This window comes from Arvicola amphibius, chromosome 17, assembly GCF_903992535.2.
Source record: "Arvicola amphibius chromosome 17, mArvAmp1.2, whole genome shotgun sequence".
Lineage (NCBI taxonomy): Eukaryota > Metazoa > Chordata > Mammalia > Rodentia > Cricetidae > Arvicola > Arvicola amphibius.
Window position 1 is genome coordinate 27,399,559 of NC_052063.2, and position 20,800 is coordinate 27,420,358.

A 20,800-nucleotide genomic window follows, 5' to 3' on the forward strand; every position below is an offset into this window, starting at 1 on the left:
TGCTTGCAAGAGTTTCTATACAGAGGAACATCCAGTAGAGAAACAAATGTAGAGAAAATGGGACAAAGAAAAATAACCACCACCCAAGCCAACGACAACAACAAAATGTCCTCTCACACGTTATCACTGAAATTCTGGCTAGCCTCTTCATTCCACAGAAAGCAGGTCCTCCCAAAATTCTGAGTTGAGTTCTAATAGGTGATACATATTAGTGCCTCATGGCTTTTCCCAGCCATTGGAACAGCTCATCTTGATAAAGCCTTTTCCAGCGCACATTGGCTTCCACGGTTTCCACAGCTCGTGAGAATGAGGCAGAGGCTACACCATCGTAGGTCTTCATGAAGTTCTTTAGCTGGAAATGGAAGTTGAGCATGGTTAATCTGTACGTATTAATATGAACTCACATGGCACATACAGGAATGAGAATGCATTTGGGGATGAAGTTTTACATAGAAACCTAGGACAAACTTGAATGAACCCTCTAGCTCCACTTATTTTGAGTTATATTTAAAGGTCATACTCTGAAATACTGCACTCCAAATCTCCCACTGCCTTTGCTGTGTAGTGCTAATGTCTCTGGCATGTTGATTGTGATGACAGGACTTGACCATATTACTTTTCACTTGAAGGCCACATTTGCTTAACCTACTGGGTTAACTCAGGCCTAAGCAGATGTTCTCTAGGATGACATTTTGATATTTTATACCAATATCCTGATATGGGATAATGCTTTTGTATACTGTAAAGATTTTTCACTCATATTGGTTTAATAAGATGCTGATTGGCTAGTATTCAGGCAGGAAGTATAGTTTGGCAACCAGACTAAGAGAATTCTGGGAAGAGGAAAGGCAGAGATGCAGTCAATAGTCAGACGCAATGCTGCATTGAGAAAAGTTACCAAGGCATGTGGCTAAACATAGGTAACATTTATGTGTTAATATACATTATAAGAGCTAGTCAATAATAAGCCTGAGCTGACAGGCCAAACACTTCATAATTAATATAAACATCTGTGTGTTTATTTGAGGCTAAATGGAAGTGGGACCAGGCAGGACAGAAATTTCCATCTACAATATCTCTTCCCATATATCATAATAACATGGCATTTTCTGAATGGGGATTCTATAAAAGCAATGAAGAGTAATTCTGAATGAACAACACACTGATCACATCACCTCTAATTGCTGTTCCTAATTTAAATCACCCTGCCTGTCTACCCCATGTGTACTTCCAAACTCTAATTTTATATTTGTAGATTTGAGGCTCATTCACCAATTTCTCCACCTGTGGCTAATATATAAATACTTTCTGATTTCTTTATGAAACTCAAACTTGCATTTCATTGATTGACATAGTACTCCTTCAGGAAATGGATTGGATTGGTAACATATTCATGGGAAGAAGTTAATAAACTCTAGTGGAACATGTTTGAAATGAGAATCAACACTGCAGGAGGTGTAAAGTATGCAAAAGTTAGAAGATAGGACTGCCAAGTGGTATGCTCCAGACAAGATACAGATAATAAAATATCAATTTAATTTACCTATTAAAAATAGGTTGGTGGTATTGTTTCAAAGACCAGGTCTAATTACGAGGCAGGTTCAACATAGCTAAGAGCATCAGAAACTGACTGTAATGCTAAAGGTTCATTTTTTTCTTTAAATAGAGAAAATTCTTAGTCATGTTCTAAAAATAAGCAGAATGGGACTTAAAATTATCTTCAGTGTCAAAAGATTACCAAAGTAACTAGATTAGAGAACAAAGGAGCAGAGCTATGAAAACTGGGTGATTAATGACATTGCAACCAACCAAATAGATTTAGAAAAGATAAGGAAGAGTGTCTTATTTAGTCAGAGAATTTAAAGTTGAAACTTTTAAGTGCTTTGTTATATTATTACCGATAGAAGTTCTTACTTAGAGAGTCCATATACTCTGGGAAGACTCAAGGAATTATCTGAAGATTAAACACTAGCAGTTTGGCTTTTTGTTCTGTGTGTCTTAAGAAACTGGCAACCCACCAACAATTACAGTGCTAACAGACAAATGTGAAAAATCAACTTGTAGCAAGGAAATATTATGTGAGGTAATTAGTGTGGAGTGTGAGTCATCGCCTGGGGGTGCCCCATGAAGGCTCTGCCAGGAAGGAAAATACAGGGCCTCAAGATAAGATCCAGGCAGGAAGAGTGACGTGTGGAGCTGTCGGAAATGGAGTTAATTCTACATTTCCAAATTAATTTGGATTTTAGTTCATGGACAGCTTGATTTGTTTATGATAGTGTTGCTTGATTCCTCAATACTGACGGACTTTCTGAAAGTTGATCTGAAAACGTTGGCAATGAAAAACCATATCATGGAACTACATACTTAACATGGCATCAAAATCACTGTATGTTAAAGCAAGCATAAGATATTGATACATAACTGAGAATTATTTTAGTATCATAAAATTAATGTACTAGTTGACAAATATTATATATATTAAGAAAAAGAGGTCTTGTCTTTTTCTCCTTGTTGGCTAGGTTCTCTGGTGTAGTGGACTATAGGCTGTTTTTTCTTTCTTTTATGTCTAAAAACCACTTAAAAGTGAATACATATTTGTCTTTCTGGTTCTGGGTTGCCTCATTCAATCTGTTTTTTTTTCTATATCTAATTATTTGCCTGTAAATTGGGAGGGTAGGGGTCATGAGAGAAGGTATAAGGGGAGAGAGGGAGGAAACGGATAAAAATAAATAACTCAATAAAAGCAATTTTAAAAAGAGGAAGGAAGAATTGATTGACAGTATATATTTTTTGCACATTTCCAACCTTTTAGGCTCTGCTCTGTACAAATATATACCAGACACTCCATACACTGATTATACCCACAAACACATGCACATGAAATATTTGAATTATAATTTGAAATTTAGTAATGCAGTGATACATTTTCATTTCGACAGATTCTATGACCATTCAGCAACCAATAATGCATTTTATTCAATTTTGAATTGTGTGTTTATTATAGAATATGACAACATAGTACATTCAATTAATATTAAGTGTCAAGGAAAAATACATCCACTTCTAAAAGTGTTTTCTTCAATATTGTTCCTAGGCATTTATTGAACATTCCAGATAATTATCAATAGTTCTTTGGCAAATTCCACTTAAGTAAATGATGTGGGATTCCCCTCTTATGTTATGAATATGTTTTATTACTGTTGGGTTAATAAAGAAGCTGCTTCAGCCTATAGCAGAGCAAAATATAGCCAGGCTAGAAGAGATATAGAGAGTCAGCGGAATCAAGGAGACTCTATGTAGCTGCCGAAGTAGAAAGACGCCAGGCACCAGCCAGAATCTTATCAGTAGGTCACAACCTCGTGTTGATATACGGATTAATAGAAATGAGTTAATTTAAGATGTAAGAATTAGCTAAACATATGCCTAAGCTATTGGCCAAACAGTGTTGTAATTAATATAGTTTTTGTGCCATTATTCAGGTGTGGGCATCTGGGAAAAAAGCAAGCAGTCTCCACCTACACATGAAGATGCTGAAGTCTCTTCCTGAAACAAGCTGAACGCTTGAAGAAAACTCCAAACCACTGGCTTGACCATGACTCTATCCAAAGTCAGATTGTCATGGAAGAGAACTCTGTAGACAATGTGACGAGTGGATTTCCAGAGTTTCATTTTGTAAATTATGATTGAGACGCACTTTCCTTGTGAGCTCAGGGATCCTGAGGTGACTTATACATTAGAAGAGGAGCTCAGTCATCAGAGCATATCTGGTACACTTTCTACAATTGCCATAAATTGATCTTGTGGCCAGTATCCCTCAGTACTGCTTACAGAGAATGTGTGTGCAGAGCCTTCTCACGGGTCCCTGAGGGGCCTGTGGTGTCTGGCCGAGCTTCCTTGTCTGTGCAGGTTCAGCAGCGACATAGGCACTTAGCCTCCCACTCTGCTTATTCCTCAGGCTCTTTGCTAGATTTTTCTGCCTCCATTAGGTTTTCTCTTAATTAGGCTTTGAGATATTTATCTGTGATACTTTTACTTTGAATAAGTGTAGACACTTTTGTAAAATAAAATTTAATAAAATTTCAGTGTTGTTCATGCCCTCTGATTTTCTTATCACAATTTCTAGGTGTGTTTATTAATCTATCTTTTAAAATTTGTTTAGCATTGAAAAATATCTTATTTAAGGGTATTCTAGACTTTGGCATCATAAATTACTTTAAGAGAGAATTGCAAAGCTTAATATAATCTTGATAGTTATAGAACTAAATAGAATTAGCTATTGGTCTCTTATGAATTAAAAGACTTCCCCAATAAAGTTTTAAATGGAGTCTCCCTGATGAAGAAGATGCATATTCTTATACAATAGGGCTGTGTGTTAGGTACACAGAAGAATCAAATAGACATTAGTCAGAAAATTACAAAGATCTCTGAGGTTCTATGAGGTTATGCTTCTGCTAGTCTAAAAAAATTAAGGAAAGGATGAATTGCCTCACGCAGGAATAAAGTCAAATTGCTAATTCCTTATGATTAAGAATAAATCCAGTCTTAGGTGTTAGGACTGTTTGATGGAAGGGACCATAAAAGAGGGAATTTGTTTATCTACTTAATACTCATGAAAATATTGAAGCTAATAATGGTCATTAAAATATTAAATAGGTTTATTTTCAGGGGGCTGGAGAGATGGCTCAGCTATGGAAAGCATATGGCTCTGTTGCTCTTATAGTGAACTCCAGAGAGGCTCCCATCACGGTCCTCAGTCAGATCTGGTTTAAGAGGCTCTGAAAGCTTATTCCGGCCTCGTGGGTGCTCCTGCACTCACACCACATACTCACATACAAACATATACAAATCGCATAATTAAAAATAAAAATATTAAAAGCAATGTCATAATTCACAAAGGTGCTGAGCCCCTTCAGATCTACAGGCTTAGCAACCGTAAGGCATAACCTCCAAGGGAAAAACACTGATCTTGCTTAACACATTCTGCTTAAGGAAGGAGTGAGAGAGAACAGAAATTAAGCCCTATCTCACCGTAAAATAGCATTCCCTCCATCTGCCGAAAAAGGCTAGGTGGTAGAGGTATGGAAAGGCTTCCGGCAGAACAGCGAAACTGGAAAATGAGAGCAAGCCAGTCCACAGTGAAATGACTCATCACCCATTCCACTGAGAGCCTGCATTGCTCAGTTATCGCTTTGAAGATAATGGACTAAAAGCCACAATTTAGCTTCATTTCTGAAATCACAACTTTCATGATGGGGTAGCTTGAAACATTAACATGGCAATTAATTAAAGGATAAAAACAAAATGTTTAACCGAAATGCAGAAAGAGGTTTGCAAGTGATGAATTTAACTAAATCTCCATTTAAAACATGATTTTTGCAACCTTTGTATGATCGAAACAGGAACTATAGAAATGGCAGCCAGTGGAAAAAGGGATAAAGGTGAAAGGAAACCAGGAGATGAGAGGGATACGATGGTCAGGGTGAAGGGTGGGAAAAAGGGAGAAACTTCTGAGCCTCCTTCAATGTTTGTGGGGGTTGTGGGTAAATCCAATACTTTATTTCTTGACTATTAAATATTAAATCATGATATTAAAAGCACTCAGTTTAAATGTAAAAAAATAATGAAAGCAATTATGATTTGCCCATGCCTTCTGTTTCCTGCAGGCACATAAAAGTTCTCTTCATTTTAGCTCCTTTCATTAAAAAAAAAAAAAGTAAGAAAAATATTCTGGGATTTCAAAACTAAATCCTTCAGGGTTGAGAACACACATAGCAGGGAAAAGGCTAACATTCACATCACTGGAATCCGAGCTTCAGCTCAGCACAGTATTCCTTATGACAGATCCTAAGTTAGTGAAAGACATGCTCTCAGGACACTGAGCAATATTAGAAGATGTGACAGATGTGCCAGGTCCAATGCTTCTAAAGGAATGCCATTCAATGGGATCATCTGTGGGTCACAGCTTCCAGCCGGTCTCCTGTGAAATCTAATGAAACTAGGAATTTCTATGCTAAATATAAGCTGTATGCTGTGGATAGCAGAGGAGAAAAAGGCGGTATCAATTATCATAACTGAATAAAAGAATCTTTATTTTGTTATTGTTTTCCTGTGTGATTGATAGTCCCACTTCAGACCCTCTTCTAGTACTGAGAGGAGTGAATGGGGAAGGGAAATACCTAGATGGCTTACATATTGAGAGATACAATTGGGAGTGGATAAAATAGATATTTCAGAATCTGGGTGCAAGTTCATTTAAAAACTCAAGCTTATTTTCATTAATAAAATTAATTTGTAATGGAGCCAAGCAATCTATCTTAGGCAAACTATTGCTTTCCGTGTGTGTTATCAGCAGTGGTGTACCTTCCTCAAATATGAATTTATTCCACTTAAAAGACGGGATAGCTGTTAGCAGGCTGCTGTGTCTACATAATCACTCAGACTTTGATGGTGAGCCTCAGCATCAAGCACAGACCCTAATGGACATGTAGTCATTGGCATAGTCGTTAGTGAATGGTTTATAAACTGAGTTCGCATAATCACTTGACGAGCAGCAGCTGGATCCAAGAGCTCTGGAATATGTGGTGCCCAACTACAAAATTAATTTTATTTGAGCAACCAACATAATTGTTCATAGTCATTCAATTCTGAATATGTTACAGGTTTCTTTGTAGGTAATGGATTAAGAAAATTAGTGTGTGTGTCATGCATTTGCATATGTGTGCACACATGCATGCATACATGTGTGTTCATATGCATGTGTGCATGTGAGTATGAGGAGTGTACATGGGGGGAAGGAACTTGAGTGAATCTAATGCACAGAGGTAGTTGAAATAAATCTGTAATTTAATGTGTTTATATAAGAAGATTGTAACGAGACTTTTACCTCTTTTAGCTCCCCTTCTGTATTAAGAAATTCTGTAACTCCGCTGATAAGTTTGGAATTCATAAATAATGCTTCTCCATACCTACAAAGATAAAAGAAAACAGTCTTAATGTCTATCGAGGTAGTAATTTAAGCAAACTGGCTAGAATAATTTTTGCAGTCATTCCCAAAGGTTGCATTTACCAAGACCATCAGTAATCACCAGCTCTCTAGGAAGGACTGGCTGCTCCCGTCAGGAGGGAGAGAGGCGAAGAAGCATTTATTACCCTGAGGTTCTACTAGGTCCACCTAGCCTGCTGCAGTGTTTCACAGACCTGAGTGTCACTGAGTCTGCCAAAGTCCAGGCCTTTAGAATTGGATTCAGGCATTGTTGTTCTATTTACAAGCCAAGACCTGAGAGAGAGAGGCATTTATAAATGATCTAGTGTACCACAACCTAGATCACTGTAGGTAAAAAGTCTCCAAAAAATGAATAAAAGCAAGACCTGTTCAACCACATATAGTATGTCACACGGATTCTGTGGTCTGACTAGTCATAAAAGATCTTGGAATTCTAGTTAAGTTTCAGAAACTGAGACAAAGTTTACAAAAAAAATTTTCATAAAAGAGCATCAGTTTCTCATATTATTAAATTCTCTAGTTATCTAAATATGTAGTTATTAAAATATCTAGTTATTTATTATATTATGTAATTCTTATACTATGAATATCATTTTTTTTGACTTACGATCCCTGGACGATATATATCTGTGAATGGGAAGCTCTCAATTTGTCAATTTGCCGCTACTTTGTTAAGGCCATCTATCACAGGTTCCATGCTCTTAGCACCAAAAATAACCAACAAGAAGACTGAGCATTTGGCAGCAAAGACCCTGCCATTATTATTATTAAATGTTTTCTTTTGCTTCCCCAACTTGCAGGCTCTTCATTACTTGAGTTGCTGAAGGACTTAGTCTTATCATTTAAAGAGGGGATCAAATGGGAGGATTGCCATGATGAGAAAAGGACATCTTAGTCAAAGCAAATAGATGGAAACTGATATTATAAACTGATATTACAATCCCACAATGTCAGCATTCGGGAGACAGAGGCAGTGAGAACGGTGCAAATGTGAGAATAGACTGATCTACTTGGTGAGATCCAGGGTGGCTAAGAGGACATGGTGACACCATCTTAAAGAAGTAAGCGACCAGTCACTTCAATACTAATACAAGTAGCTATTATGAAGGTCATATGGTCAGAAAAGTGGCTGACCATACAAGAAAAAAAGTCACTTCCTTCTAAGAGAGATCCAATCTTTTTCCTTTCCACAACCAGGTAAGGAAGAGTAGAACACATCTCTATCTCATACTTTATGGAGTTGAGGACCTAGACATGGCAAGAGATAATTCTCATTTAATGTAACTAGATATGGCATTGATGAAATGGTACACTGAATTCAGAGACGGCCTATAGCTCTTCGTTGTAGCAAATGCATATAAATGAGTACAGTGTTGTTCTGAGAAAGAAAGGCCAAGTGGAAGTGTGACATAATCAAAGGCAAGCAAGTGTGAAACCGCATGGTAAGTGAAGACAGCTGAAATCAATGGGCATCGGAAGGGTCTAAGCTGTGCGACTGGGCCAGAGGAAAAGTCTTGAGAGGTAAATGGAACACACACCATGAAGCTCCTATGCTTAGTGTGGCAGAGAATCATGGGTGAGTTCATAGAAGGGAGATAGCAACATGTTTTAGAAGGTTCTGAAACAGAGATAGATAGATAGATAGATAGATAGATAGATAGATAGATAGATAGATAGATAGACAGACAGATATATGATAGATAGATGATAGATAGATGATAGATAGATAGATAGATGATAGATAGATAGATAGATAGATAGATAGATAGATAGATAGATAGATAGATAGATAGATGATAGATAGATAGATAGATAGATAGATGATAGATAGATAGATGATAGATAGATAGATGGTAGATAGATGGTAGATAGATTAGATAGATAGATAGATAGATAGATAGATAGATAGATAGATAGATAGATAGATAGATAGATAGATGGATGGATGGATGGATGGATGGATGGATGGATAGATAGATAGATAGATAGATAGATAGATAGATAGATAGATGAATGGAAAAGTGTGGTCTAAGATTCAGAAAGATGGAAGGTTGCTTTAAGACTGCTGGTGGGGGAATAAAGAAAAACAAACAAGCATGTGGTAAGGAAGTGGTGGCAGAAATAGCAAGGAAGTCTTCAAGAAACATTTAGGATACTTGAGAGGACCTTGGATCTGCTATTATATATGGTGAAAGGAAGGAGGATGTCTATATAGACTTCCGGTTGTGTGACTTGAGCAATTGGTGAATACTTATCTGACTGACCAAGAAGAGGAAGACAAGTCTGAAAGTATAGGCTCCAACATTATAGGTTTGGTTTTCAAGTGCACTCCACAGGGAACCACAATGTGAATGGTTCTACTACATGGTAATGTCAGGTGAAAGGTGTGGGTTAACAGAAGTGATTCTGGGAGCAATAAAAGCAATGGGAGCACATGACACCTAGGACCAGAAGGAGCCTGTAAAGTAGAATACAATATCCTAGACAACCCTTCCCATGAGCCCTGATGTTCAAGAACTAATAGGAAAATCGGAACTGATCAAAGCACCCCTTGTGAAGAGAAACACTACTATTTATGTGGACTGAACTCTCAGTCTTTCTAGCTTTTGAATGGTGGTCATGGTTCTCAGAGACAAAATAAGCATGGCAAGAAACAGAGGAAAGAAATGGTAGATGTGTGGATAACACTGAGCTCTGGTCTATGAACCAATGAAAGGTTGGTGTGTGTTTGAAATCCTTCACATTGAAATGCTCATATGTATTAGTTTCACCTTCCTGCCTGCTACATGACACATTATAAACACAGTGGCAATGCAAGCTCTAATCTTCCTATCATTCTACGATATGAACTGCAAACACAAGAATGTCACTGTGACTTATAGGTATACCAGCAGTTTCGGGACAATGTGCAGCTATAGACAGAAATGTGTGTAACTGTAAGAGCACATTCTGATGAACCTTGCAAGGTTATCAAGTTATGCAAGGATAACTGGTAAAGGACTGAAAAAAACACACAATAGTTTTTACATCAGCTTTCAAGAGACCAAATGTTAGGTCTGCTTACTATCTGGAAAAAAAATTCATGTTGAGGAGTAACATGCAGCATTTACTTGCTCCATAATAGATTTAATTTTCAAATACCATAGAGATTATCAGAGGCATAAATTAACATTTATTATAATATATTTAAATGCATAATGAAATATTTTCTAAAATTGAAGCTGAAGAATTCTCACCACGAAACAAGATATCCTGGGAATTAATTCTACTGCAGCTGGAATAATACAACGATCCAAATGATTAATGAGACTTCTCCGTATCAGTGTTTTATTGAGGTGTTTTATGATATTTACATTTAATGAGAATTCAAACCATTCTACAAGAGTAAAGTTCTTTGTTGGAATTGCATTTATATGTGATTCATGTTTTTTTCTATAATATATACAGAATATACAAGTTTAATGAAAGGATTTCAACTATATAGAATTTGATGAATTTCCAAGTCAAGTTGCTCTGCTAAATAATTCTTAGTCTCTCCATGCTTTCACATTAATTAAGGTTATCATTCTTTATTAAATGAGAAATGTTAGAGACACGGTAAAAAATCATAGTGAATTTCAAGGAATGGCAACAACCATCTTTGCTGAATATTATAAAGTCTAATTTTATCATTTAGTTCACAGCTCTAACAAAAACCTTGGGTATCTATTCCTCAAACGTAGGCTTTCATTTATTCATTCAGTCTTGAATAGATTATAATCTCTACCTGGTATTTAGTATTTTCCATTTGTCTCTGAAAAACTTCCAAGCAAGATCTCGACCATGTGGATTTCTGGCTACGTGGATTATGACATCAATTGCATCTTGATCCAACACCACTTCAGAATTCAAAGACAGATTTAGAAGCCTAAAACGATAAAATGTGGATAAAAAAACTTTTAGTCTAAAAATGTAAACACTTTATAATCTTAAATTTAAAAAATTACAATTTAGTTATAACATTCAAAATTACTTGAGTTAAAACTTTCTCAACGAATAATTACAGAACAATTTCTGTTTAGAAAACACCGATAAAATTCATAGCACTTCCATGAAATACACTAATTAAACTCCAAGAATATCTATGGGATGGGAAAAAAATCACAAAGCTTGTTTGTTGACACAACTCCCCTCTCAAATTCATCACATTAAATATTTTTCTTTTACAGTGTAATATTTTCTCAAACACATATAACGCTTCATAAAATAATTAGCTATAATTCATGTTATCTTTCAAGTCAAGTTACTTTAGTCATTTCAACATGTAGGTTTTCTTCGCTCTAGAAAGATGTGTTCTATAACCCCGACTTTTAGAATACTGTATACTCAAGGAAATCAAATCAACTCCAGAGCATTTTCATTGTAGATGATAACGTTCATTACAGATATGACCTGAGACATTTAATGGACTCACCTATTTAATAAATTCCTGTCATCGCTGCAAGTTAGAGCCTCCAGTAGTATCTTCTTCTCCGAAACTGCAGTGGTGGAGTGGAATTTCATCCAGATGAACTCCCAGACATCCTCGTCCAGTAACGACACCCCTGTGCAGTAAACGATGTCTCGAACATTCAGTGGTATTCTAAAAAAGCAACCCGTGGTGGTTTCCTGTTAATTGAAAGCTTCAAGGTTTTGAAAATAAAGACCAAAGTTGCTTTCCTACAACCGTCTATCTAAAAGATGATTTGCCAATTATATCTCCTAAAACAATGCAATACTATAGAGTAATAATATTGGAATATATTGGTGACTAGAAAATAAAATCAAGTCTTTTATTCTACAGAAGGTTTGGATATAATTTTTGTTTGCAGCCAAAATGTCATCATTTAAGCAAACTAACAACAAAAGCATTGTTAAAGAACCAAAAATGAAGTCCATTATATTTTAAATAGCATTCATTGAATACCTATATGGCTAATTTATTGGAATAAAAGACAACCATAAGACAACCATTTGATTTTAAATTGTCATAAAATATCTATTAAAAATAATGGGCACGTGTGAGGGTCTGAGTGTATATAACTGCATTAGGCTTGTGCAAGAACCCGGAGAGATCGGGAGAGGACCTCCCATCCCTTGGAAGTGAAATTACATGCTGAGAGTCACCTGAGCTGGTTTCCAAGAACTGAACCCAAATCAAGTCTTCAAAAAGAACAGAAAGTTCTTTTAATCATGGAACCTTCCAGCACTAAGGAACTGTCGTGTGACTAGTAGAAGGGATAGAACCCATGACCTTGATGTCATTTAGCACCACTCAGTTGACCACTGAGTTAACTGGTCACCCTTACATTTTTATATTATTATCTAGAAGTAATTTCCTCAAACATTATAAATACGAATCATAAATTTAATGATAAATAATAAGACATAACTAGCAAAGACCTTTCCACTATGTTTATGTAGTTATAAAATGATAGTAAACTAGTATACTTTGGCTACAAAATAAAAAGTCAGAGTAAGAAAAATTAGCGTGAATTTAGTTAGGCTTGGCAATTCATGAATTATAAACTTGGAAGTCAGCTTGCTCACAGTGGCATTCCACGATACACCACTTTTCCTGGCTTTTTAAAATATTTCTCTTAAGAAATATTCAAAGACTTTTTAAAAGCTGAAAAGTGTGCATCTCTTTCTGTAATATTCATTAGTCTATTAGTTACACTTCCCATAAATAATTTGAATGTGACTATAGGTATTGTCTTTTCCAAGTCACGAGAAGAAACAAAGTTTGGTTTTTTTTTTTTTTTTTTTTTTAAAGATTCAGAACTTCTCTTAAACACTAGTATGGATAAAGCAGTATGGGAAAACTGATGAAAGTCTGAGTGTCTACTAGTGACATCTTCCCAGTGGTTCTGAGGGCTTCTCACAGGAGAGAACCCTTTCCCTCCACAATGTTAGCAGTCAAAGTTGTATTCATCTGATTTTTTAAAAGGTGAAATGGAGGAGGAGGATGGCTTCACAGCTTAATTTTGCTTTCTATCTCAGTCTGGATCCCAAATAGAAACTGTCAACCAGAGCTTTCCAGTCATGAGTTGGTGACAAAAGATTCCTTCCTTTCTGTTTATGGTCAGCTTGCCACAATGCACACTTAAATTTATGAAGAAGAGTACTATTACTACTTTTTAGGGAAATCATGTATTATCTATCTACTTATTTATGTATCTATCTATTTATGATATTTTTGAGACAGTGTGTCTCTGTGTAGCTTTGGTACCATCCCGGAAGTAGCTCTTGTGGACCAGGCTGGCCTCAGACTCACAGAGATCCACCTGCCTCTGCCTCCCAAGTGCTGGGATTAAAGGCATGCATCATCACCGCCCAGCGAAAGTCATTATTCTTAATAGGTATAATTTAAGATCAGCTGAATGTCTTCAGTGAATCAGCTCTTATAAACCAGGATAGGTCTTCTTTCCAAATACAGTGAGAAGTAGAGGCTACCACTGCATTACTGCATGACTTTGACCAAGATATTGGTACAGAACTTTGCAAGTAAAACTCAAAAAATCTCTAGCATGTCTACTGAAACCACTAATCAACAATCAATATTAGATGTTAGAAACAGTTTATTTTCCAAGAGAAATTCATTAAGATATTGACAGGTCAAAGATGAGAGTAGAGCACGGTAAGTTAGGATTTCCATTGCTCCAGAACTAGCATTCATATTAAGCATTCCCTAAATAAAACTAAAAAAAAAAATTAGAGGAAAGAAAAAAATTACACAGTAAATGTTTAACTATATTCCCTAGAAATTTCATGAATATTACACTGTAGCCACTAGCAAAGGCTGTTTCATTTATCTTCTAGAAGCAACTACTGGCTATGCCAGTTAAAGTTTGTAAGACACACACAAATGAACACATGCTTTGACCATGACAACCTCTTACAGATGTTCTAAAGAGTCATCAGAGGCTGGGCGGTGGTGGCGCACGCCTTTAATCCCAGCACTCGGGAGGCAGAGGCAGACGGATCTCTGTGAGTTCGAGGCCAGCCTGGTCTACAAGAGCTAGTTCCAGGGCAGGCTCCAAAGCCACAGAGAAACCCTGTCTCGAAACCAACCCCCCCCAAAAAAAAGTCATCAGAGGCCAAAAATAACATTTTGTGGAATGCCATGTTCTGAGTTATTCTTTTTGTAGTCTGTGTCTGAATTATTTTTGTCAACATCTAATGTCTGCATTATATCTGTGTCATCAACTACTTTTTAAAGCAGAAAGGACTCTGGGCTGAGAAGGAATATTTTCTACCATAAAAATATAGTTATTTTCCACTATTGCTAGAAGTCTTAGCTGGGATCATCTTTGTGAATTCCTGGGAGCTTCCTTGGCACCAGGTTTCTCCCTAACCCCAGAATGGACACCGGTCAAGCTATCTCTTGTATTATTCTTTCTGTCCATCCTATCGCAATCCACCTCACCTGATCCCTCATGTTCCCAGACTGCCACCTGCTGCCCACTCCCAGTTTACCCAGGAGACGTCTATGGGACGCCTGCCCCTTTCTGAATGGAGACTACAGAGGAGGAGGGGGGGGGGAGGGAGGGGGGAGATATTACAGGAGGAGAGGAGGTCAGCTAAACTGTGGTTGGTATGTAAATTAAACGGAAACATTTAATAAAAATAAAATACAGATACTTATCAACTTTGTGTATGTGAGTCTGTTCTACCTTAGAGATCAGTGACGCAATGGTTGTGGTGTATCTCTGTATAAATTCCTGGGATTCACTGTATTCTGGATCCTTAAACTCCTTGGACCTGCATGCTCATTTCTTCCTACCGACTAAGGAAAAATCAGCCACTGTATATTTCAGACAAAGTCCTGGTCCCTATTCTCTGTCTTTCCCTCTGGGACCAGAGCAGGGTTCATGTTGGTCCGCTTGATGGCTTTCTCCATGTCCCTTCATCTTTCTTCACACTTTCTTTCCCTTCCCTATGAATCTTCTCCATGATAATTATGTCTCAGGATCTGCCTTTGGTTTGCTGATGCTTCTGATTGCCTCCATCTGCCGGTGACGCCTTCAAGTGAATTGCAGTTCAGCTGGTCCTTTCCATGCCCTATTGGTGCCTTGAAGTATTTTAGTCTTCCTTGAAATTCTGGCTCTACTTTCAATTTCTCTTAGCTCGAGTGAGCAAGCGCACTTATGACGGTGATTTGGCACTGACAAGTAAACAATCAGATCTATTTTTCTAGATGTCTCTGCTTATCTCTTCATTTTCTGGCTTCATGATTTATATGGGTTTTTTCACTCCTCACTCCTCATTGCACAAGCCCCTAGAGAAGCTTCATACAGGAGAAGACCTATATAAACTGACTGGAGATTCTGGAAGGTCTCTAGCAGGCAGATTCTTCTCAGGAGAGTAGCAGATCGCTGTGGCTTTTGTCTGCTTACTCTACGCTGAGCTAGGAGAGAAACAGATGTCTAACAGTTCAGTCCACTGTCTCCATTTTACCATAGGTGTCTGAATCATATTAGATGCATCAGAAGTCCATGTCTGGAAAGCCTGGTGCTCTCTTTGGAGATAGAATCAGAGAACCTGAGGCACTGTGTGCACAGGTTAATACTTCTCCCAGAGGGGACCTAACGGTTGGAATCCCCACCTACTTTGGGTCGATGTTGACCAGTGGGGAAGGTACTTGTCACTTTCTTTTTTATTGTTATGTTTAATAACACTGTACATTTTTTCACCCCTCTCTCTTCCTTCCCCTCCACCTCTACCTTCTCTCGTAACCCCCATGCTCCCAATTTATTCAGGAGATTTTGTCTTTTCCCCTTCTTATATAGATCCATGTATATTTTAGAGTCCTCTTTGTTGTCTATGATTTCGGGGTTATGGACTACAGGCTATCTTTTCTTTGCTTTATATCTAGAAGTCACTTATAAGTGCATATATATTATATTTGTCTTACTGGGTCTAGGTTACCTTCCTCAATATGTATTTTTTCTAGATCCATCAGAACAAAAATTAATGGCAGCTTATGCTAGAGAGGATGTGGGGGTAAAGGAAAGCTCCTCCATTGCTGATGGGAGTGTAAACTTGCATAGCCGCTTGGGAAATCAATATGGCGATTTCTCAGAAATTTAGGAAACAATCTACCTCAAGACCCAGCAAAACTGCTGTTCGGTATATACCCAAAGGATGCTCAATCATACCACAAGATCATGTGCTCAACTATGTTCATAGTAGCATTATCTGTAATAGTCAGAATATGGAATAACCGAGATGCCCCTCATCTCAAGAATGGCTAAAGGAAATGTGGTACATTTACACAATGGAGTACTACTCAGCGATAAAAAAACAATGACATTTTGAAATTTGCAGGTACTCTGTGCTTTCTAGTCCATCACTGCCTCAGAACTCTGTTGGTGGCTAGCCTCTCTCAGATCTATCAGAACCCTTAAGACTGGTGAAGCAGATCATGCAAGATCAGTGCATCTTTTAAGAGTGCACCATTGTGAATCCCTAAGCCTAACCAATGAGAAATTTCTATGCCAGTATGACCAACATGTAATTCTCCGAGCGTTCAGCTGGGCATGGATGTCATCTCTAATATCTTCTTGAATTTTGTTTTCAAGCAGTGCTCAGTATGTCATTTTTCAGAAATACTTAGTGTTGGCAAGATTGGGTTTCTAACAGTTAGCCTTGTGGTTACCAGCACTGTCATATCCTAGTACACACAGTGTCTGAAGAGGAAACAATGTAGCAGTAACCTAAGGACCTACCACATAGAAAAAAATGACATACACAGAACAAGGAGAAGAAGCCTTGAGAAAAATCCAGCAATAAAAGTTCAGGTAAGACGATAGATACGCATTACTTAAGTTTCCTGGGCATACCTTTCAAATAAAAGCTACATAGAATGAGAGAAGGGTCTATGTAGAAATCTGCAGCTGTAAATCAAGATAAATGCTCAAAATATGGATGTATTTTAGGTCTACTTTCAGTCCTGTCACAAGTTGTCTCTCCCTCTCTGCACATATCAAACTTGATGAAGAAGACAATGAAACACATGTATGTTTTAATAGATAATCTAAATCCTGAAAAATAATCTTGAGTCTCAGGAACAAACAACCAAATTCTCAGGAAGGAAATGGTTTAATTAGCAGATACCAGGAGGTATAATTGCATATATCTCCTCCAAGAGTAAAGACAGTGCTAATTAGCCCAAGAACACTGATTTTTCTAGCAACATTCCCCACCCCATCAGTTCCTCACTTTTTAGCCATTCACCAGATTAAAAAAAAAAAAAATCAACGTATAGTTCACAAGATCAGTCTTACTCATTACTGAATAAAACAAGAATGGTAAGAAATGGTTATGCCAGGGGCTTTCAATTCCCGATGACTTCTATTGTTAATGAAACCCCCTTTTGTTTCTAAATTTGTAAAGATGTTCTAATAACATTTTCACAAAATGATTGCTCTGGGGACAGTTTAAGATCTCTTTGTATAAACCAAAGTCATTAGGAATAAATGAAAACGCTCATTTGTTTGTAAAGCATTATCTAAGAGACCACAGAACCCATAGTTTTGAATGGTATAAATGAGTCCTGGGAGACACTGGATATCGAGATTACAGGGATCGGGAAGGCCCTTCCTAGTGAACATGAAAATTGTTTATGAAGATGTGAATATCCCCACAGTCATTTCTTTTTAACTGCTGCATCAGAAGTAAATCTTTTAATGGGATTTTATCTGCTGAGATCTGCTGAGAGCAAAGCGCTGTTTGTTTTTTTTTTTTCTTTCTCTTTTCTTTTTGTTTAGGTATGGAATACAAGAATGGACAGTAAGCAAGTCTCACCTAGTTACCCGATGGAAGATGAATGGGGTAAGGCTTAGCCAACCTGAAAATGCTTTTTATCTTTCTTAGAGTAGAAACGCTGCAGAAATGATCGCCTAATTAGTGTAACTGGCACTCTGGTTTGCATTTCATTCTCATTTTAAATAGGATTATGTCAGAGTTCATTTGCGTGATAAAAGTTTTGAATGCCCGGAAGTTCAGAATATCATTATGGGACCATTTATTTTCACATTTCAATCATATACTTAATGGCAAGTGCTAAAATGCTTTGGAGGTAGATGTTAAAAATTAAGTAGGAGAGAGATAAAGATATTTCTTTCGGGTTAATTTTTTTTAACTAAGTTTAAAAATAATAATGGTAGTATGACTTTGATGGACCTGTTGTAACAAAGTATTATAAACTGGGATTTTATTAAAAAGGGATTTCTCTCTTATAACACTGAATACTTAAGTTTATGACCACCAACCATCAGGTTCAGGTGAGATCCTTCTTCAAGGACGTACAATGCTGCCTTCTCCTGTGATCTTGACCTGGCAGAATGGGAGCTGGAGAGTTCTTTGAGCTTGTCTTTAAATAGATTACACCATGCGGTCTCTAGTTCCTTATATAATTAATTTTCAAAGGCCACACCTCCTTACACAGTCATTTTGGTAGTGAGGAGTTCAGTATATACGAAGATTCAGTCCATAATAATAATGAGGTTAAGTCACAGTAATTTGATACTTTAATTAATTTATTAGAAGTGAAATGAGAAAACAAATAAATAAGAAAATTGCCAAAGGTTTACTAGCCAGAGAGCCTCATAGGTCCTTTCCTCTCTTTGGCAAACATTGGAACTGATGGATACTGGGGAAATAGAAGTTACTGTTTTCAGTTGGGTTATTACAGGTGAGCACTTGCACATTCTTTCCCATGCACACCACCCTGATTAAACTCAGTGGTCATGAGCAGAACAGAGACATAAATATTGCACACATCCCTGGTTAAGTTCAGTGGTCATGAAGCAGAATAAAGACATAAATAATGAACGTGGGGAAAAGAGATGTGGGGGGGGATGGCAGGTTATAGGGGTAGGAAATAGATCAAGTGTGGGATGAGAATAATCACAATGTGTTATGTATACGGATGATATTGCCAAGGAAGAAATTTGATATAATATTTTAAATAATACAACATGTTTATCTAGGGGGGAAAATACTGAAGGGATACACAGGAGAATATTAACAACATTTTTCTTCAAGTTCTAAGTATCATAGGCAGGTAGTATTTTTGATAATCATAATTTCAAGTCTGGTAATTAAATAGTTTTGCTGCTATGTGGGAAATAAGCAAACATTTAACTACATTTGCAAAGACAAGTCTACTCTTATTATGAGAATAAAATACATCCCACAAGGCTTCTATTGAATATTCAGACGTAATACTAATATTTTAAATACTAAAACTTAAACCATCTACCAAGAAACTTACATTGATTGAAGAAAAATACAACTTGAAAAATATAACTTTTTATAATTAATAAAGATAATCCTCTATTTTTGCGTGGGTTTCCTAGAACTAATTTGGCCAGCTGTTTGTTTCCAGTTGGGGTGAGTCAAGGTCAATGCTTTGGGCTTCGTTTTTCATCCTAATTGGACAGGGCTAAAGTCCAAGGGTTCTAAAGTCTCTACTTGCTCTGTTAGAACAAGAATCTTTTCATTAGTGATCATATTAACATTGAAATGTGGGTTTAATTATTTTCAAAGACAATGAGAGAAATATCGCTCAAGAGAGTCCATCTGAGAATACCACTGCCTCTCAGCGGAGGTTCACATGCCATCGATAAGGAGTGGGACCCAACATTTAATTAATTTTAATTAATGAGCATTGAATTCATTCTTTTGACAGATTGTCTACGCGCTCTACGAAAGAACAGCTTTGGTTGAAGCCTCATTGTCAATGCTCCAAAATTTGTGCCTTAGAAAGTGTGTGTTCTCTTTTGTTTTCCAGGACTTCGAGTTCATGGAGGTAGAGCATCCTGCTGAAAAACCGCTTGCTTCTATACAGGTTGACTTTTTGCATGGTGTCCGTTGATGCCTTCCTTCTCTGTCATAATTCCTTCGGTCTCTTGTCTGCTACCATGAACATCCACCCTGAATAAACTTACAGCTACTCAGAAGGAATCAGTGAGTTTGCACCTAAGTGTCAATGCACTCATCTGGGAAATGGAGATAAGGATCCCTGAGATAAGAGATAAGGCTCTTATGTCAAGGAAGTGAGATATTCTCCATTCAGTACTTACCAAACTACCAGTGCATGGTATGATATTGGTGTGGATTTTATTTCTGTGGTGTGCATGGTGCAGTACTGAGAACAATAAAGAAACTCACAAAATATGTGGACTCGCTTCTTCTTTATTTCTAATATTGGTGTGTGTGTGTGTGTGTGTGTGTGTGTGTGTCCTTGGATCCACATACATGTGTAGGTCAAAGGACAACCTCAGATAGATGTCATTCAGCTTGCTTTTTTCAGATAGATGTCATTCAGCTTTTCGATGACTTTTTTGGGAGATAGCAGTCTTTTTTGCAAACCTTGTACTCACCAACTAGGTTACTTACTAGGTTAGGCTGCCTGGAATCTGCATTATCCACCTCCCTAGCACTAGATGGCAAGAAATGAACGAATATGCCAGGCTTTTTTTTTTTCAAGTATAAGTACTGAGGATCAAATTAAGGTCCTTGGGCTTACACTGAAAGCATTTTACCTACTTATTTCTAAACCTAGCCCCAATTTTTAGGATAAATATTAACCAGCAAATATGCCTATCTTTGCCAAGAGATTAATGGGAATTTTTAAAAGCAAGCACAAATATTTTTAAATGAATAAAGCAAAAGTTAATAGTTTATTTTTTAAAGTGACAAGTTTAAGGCAGTCGCATAAGATGCATTTTATAATGAGCTCTACCTTTCTGGACATTTGCTAATCAATTA

At 37.1% G+C, this 20,800-nt stretch overlaps 1 protein-coding gene across 1 annotated transcript in view; it reads right to left on the reverse strand.

Moving 5' to 3' along the window:
- Window positions 1-208: 208 nt before the first annotated feature.
- Window positions 209-20,800, reverse strand: part of Trhde (thyrotropin releasing hormone degrading enzyme) — a 377,936-nt gene continuing 357,344 nt past the window's right edge. Inside the window, 4 exon segments of the mRNA XM_038315022.1 lie at window positions 209-352; window positions 6,884-6,965; window positions 10,770-10,910; window positions 11,457-11,624. Coding sequence (XP_038170950.1) covers window positions 209-352; window positions 6,884-6,965; window positions 10,770-10,910; window positions 11,457-11,624 — 535 coding nt within the window.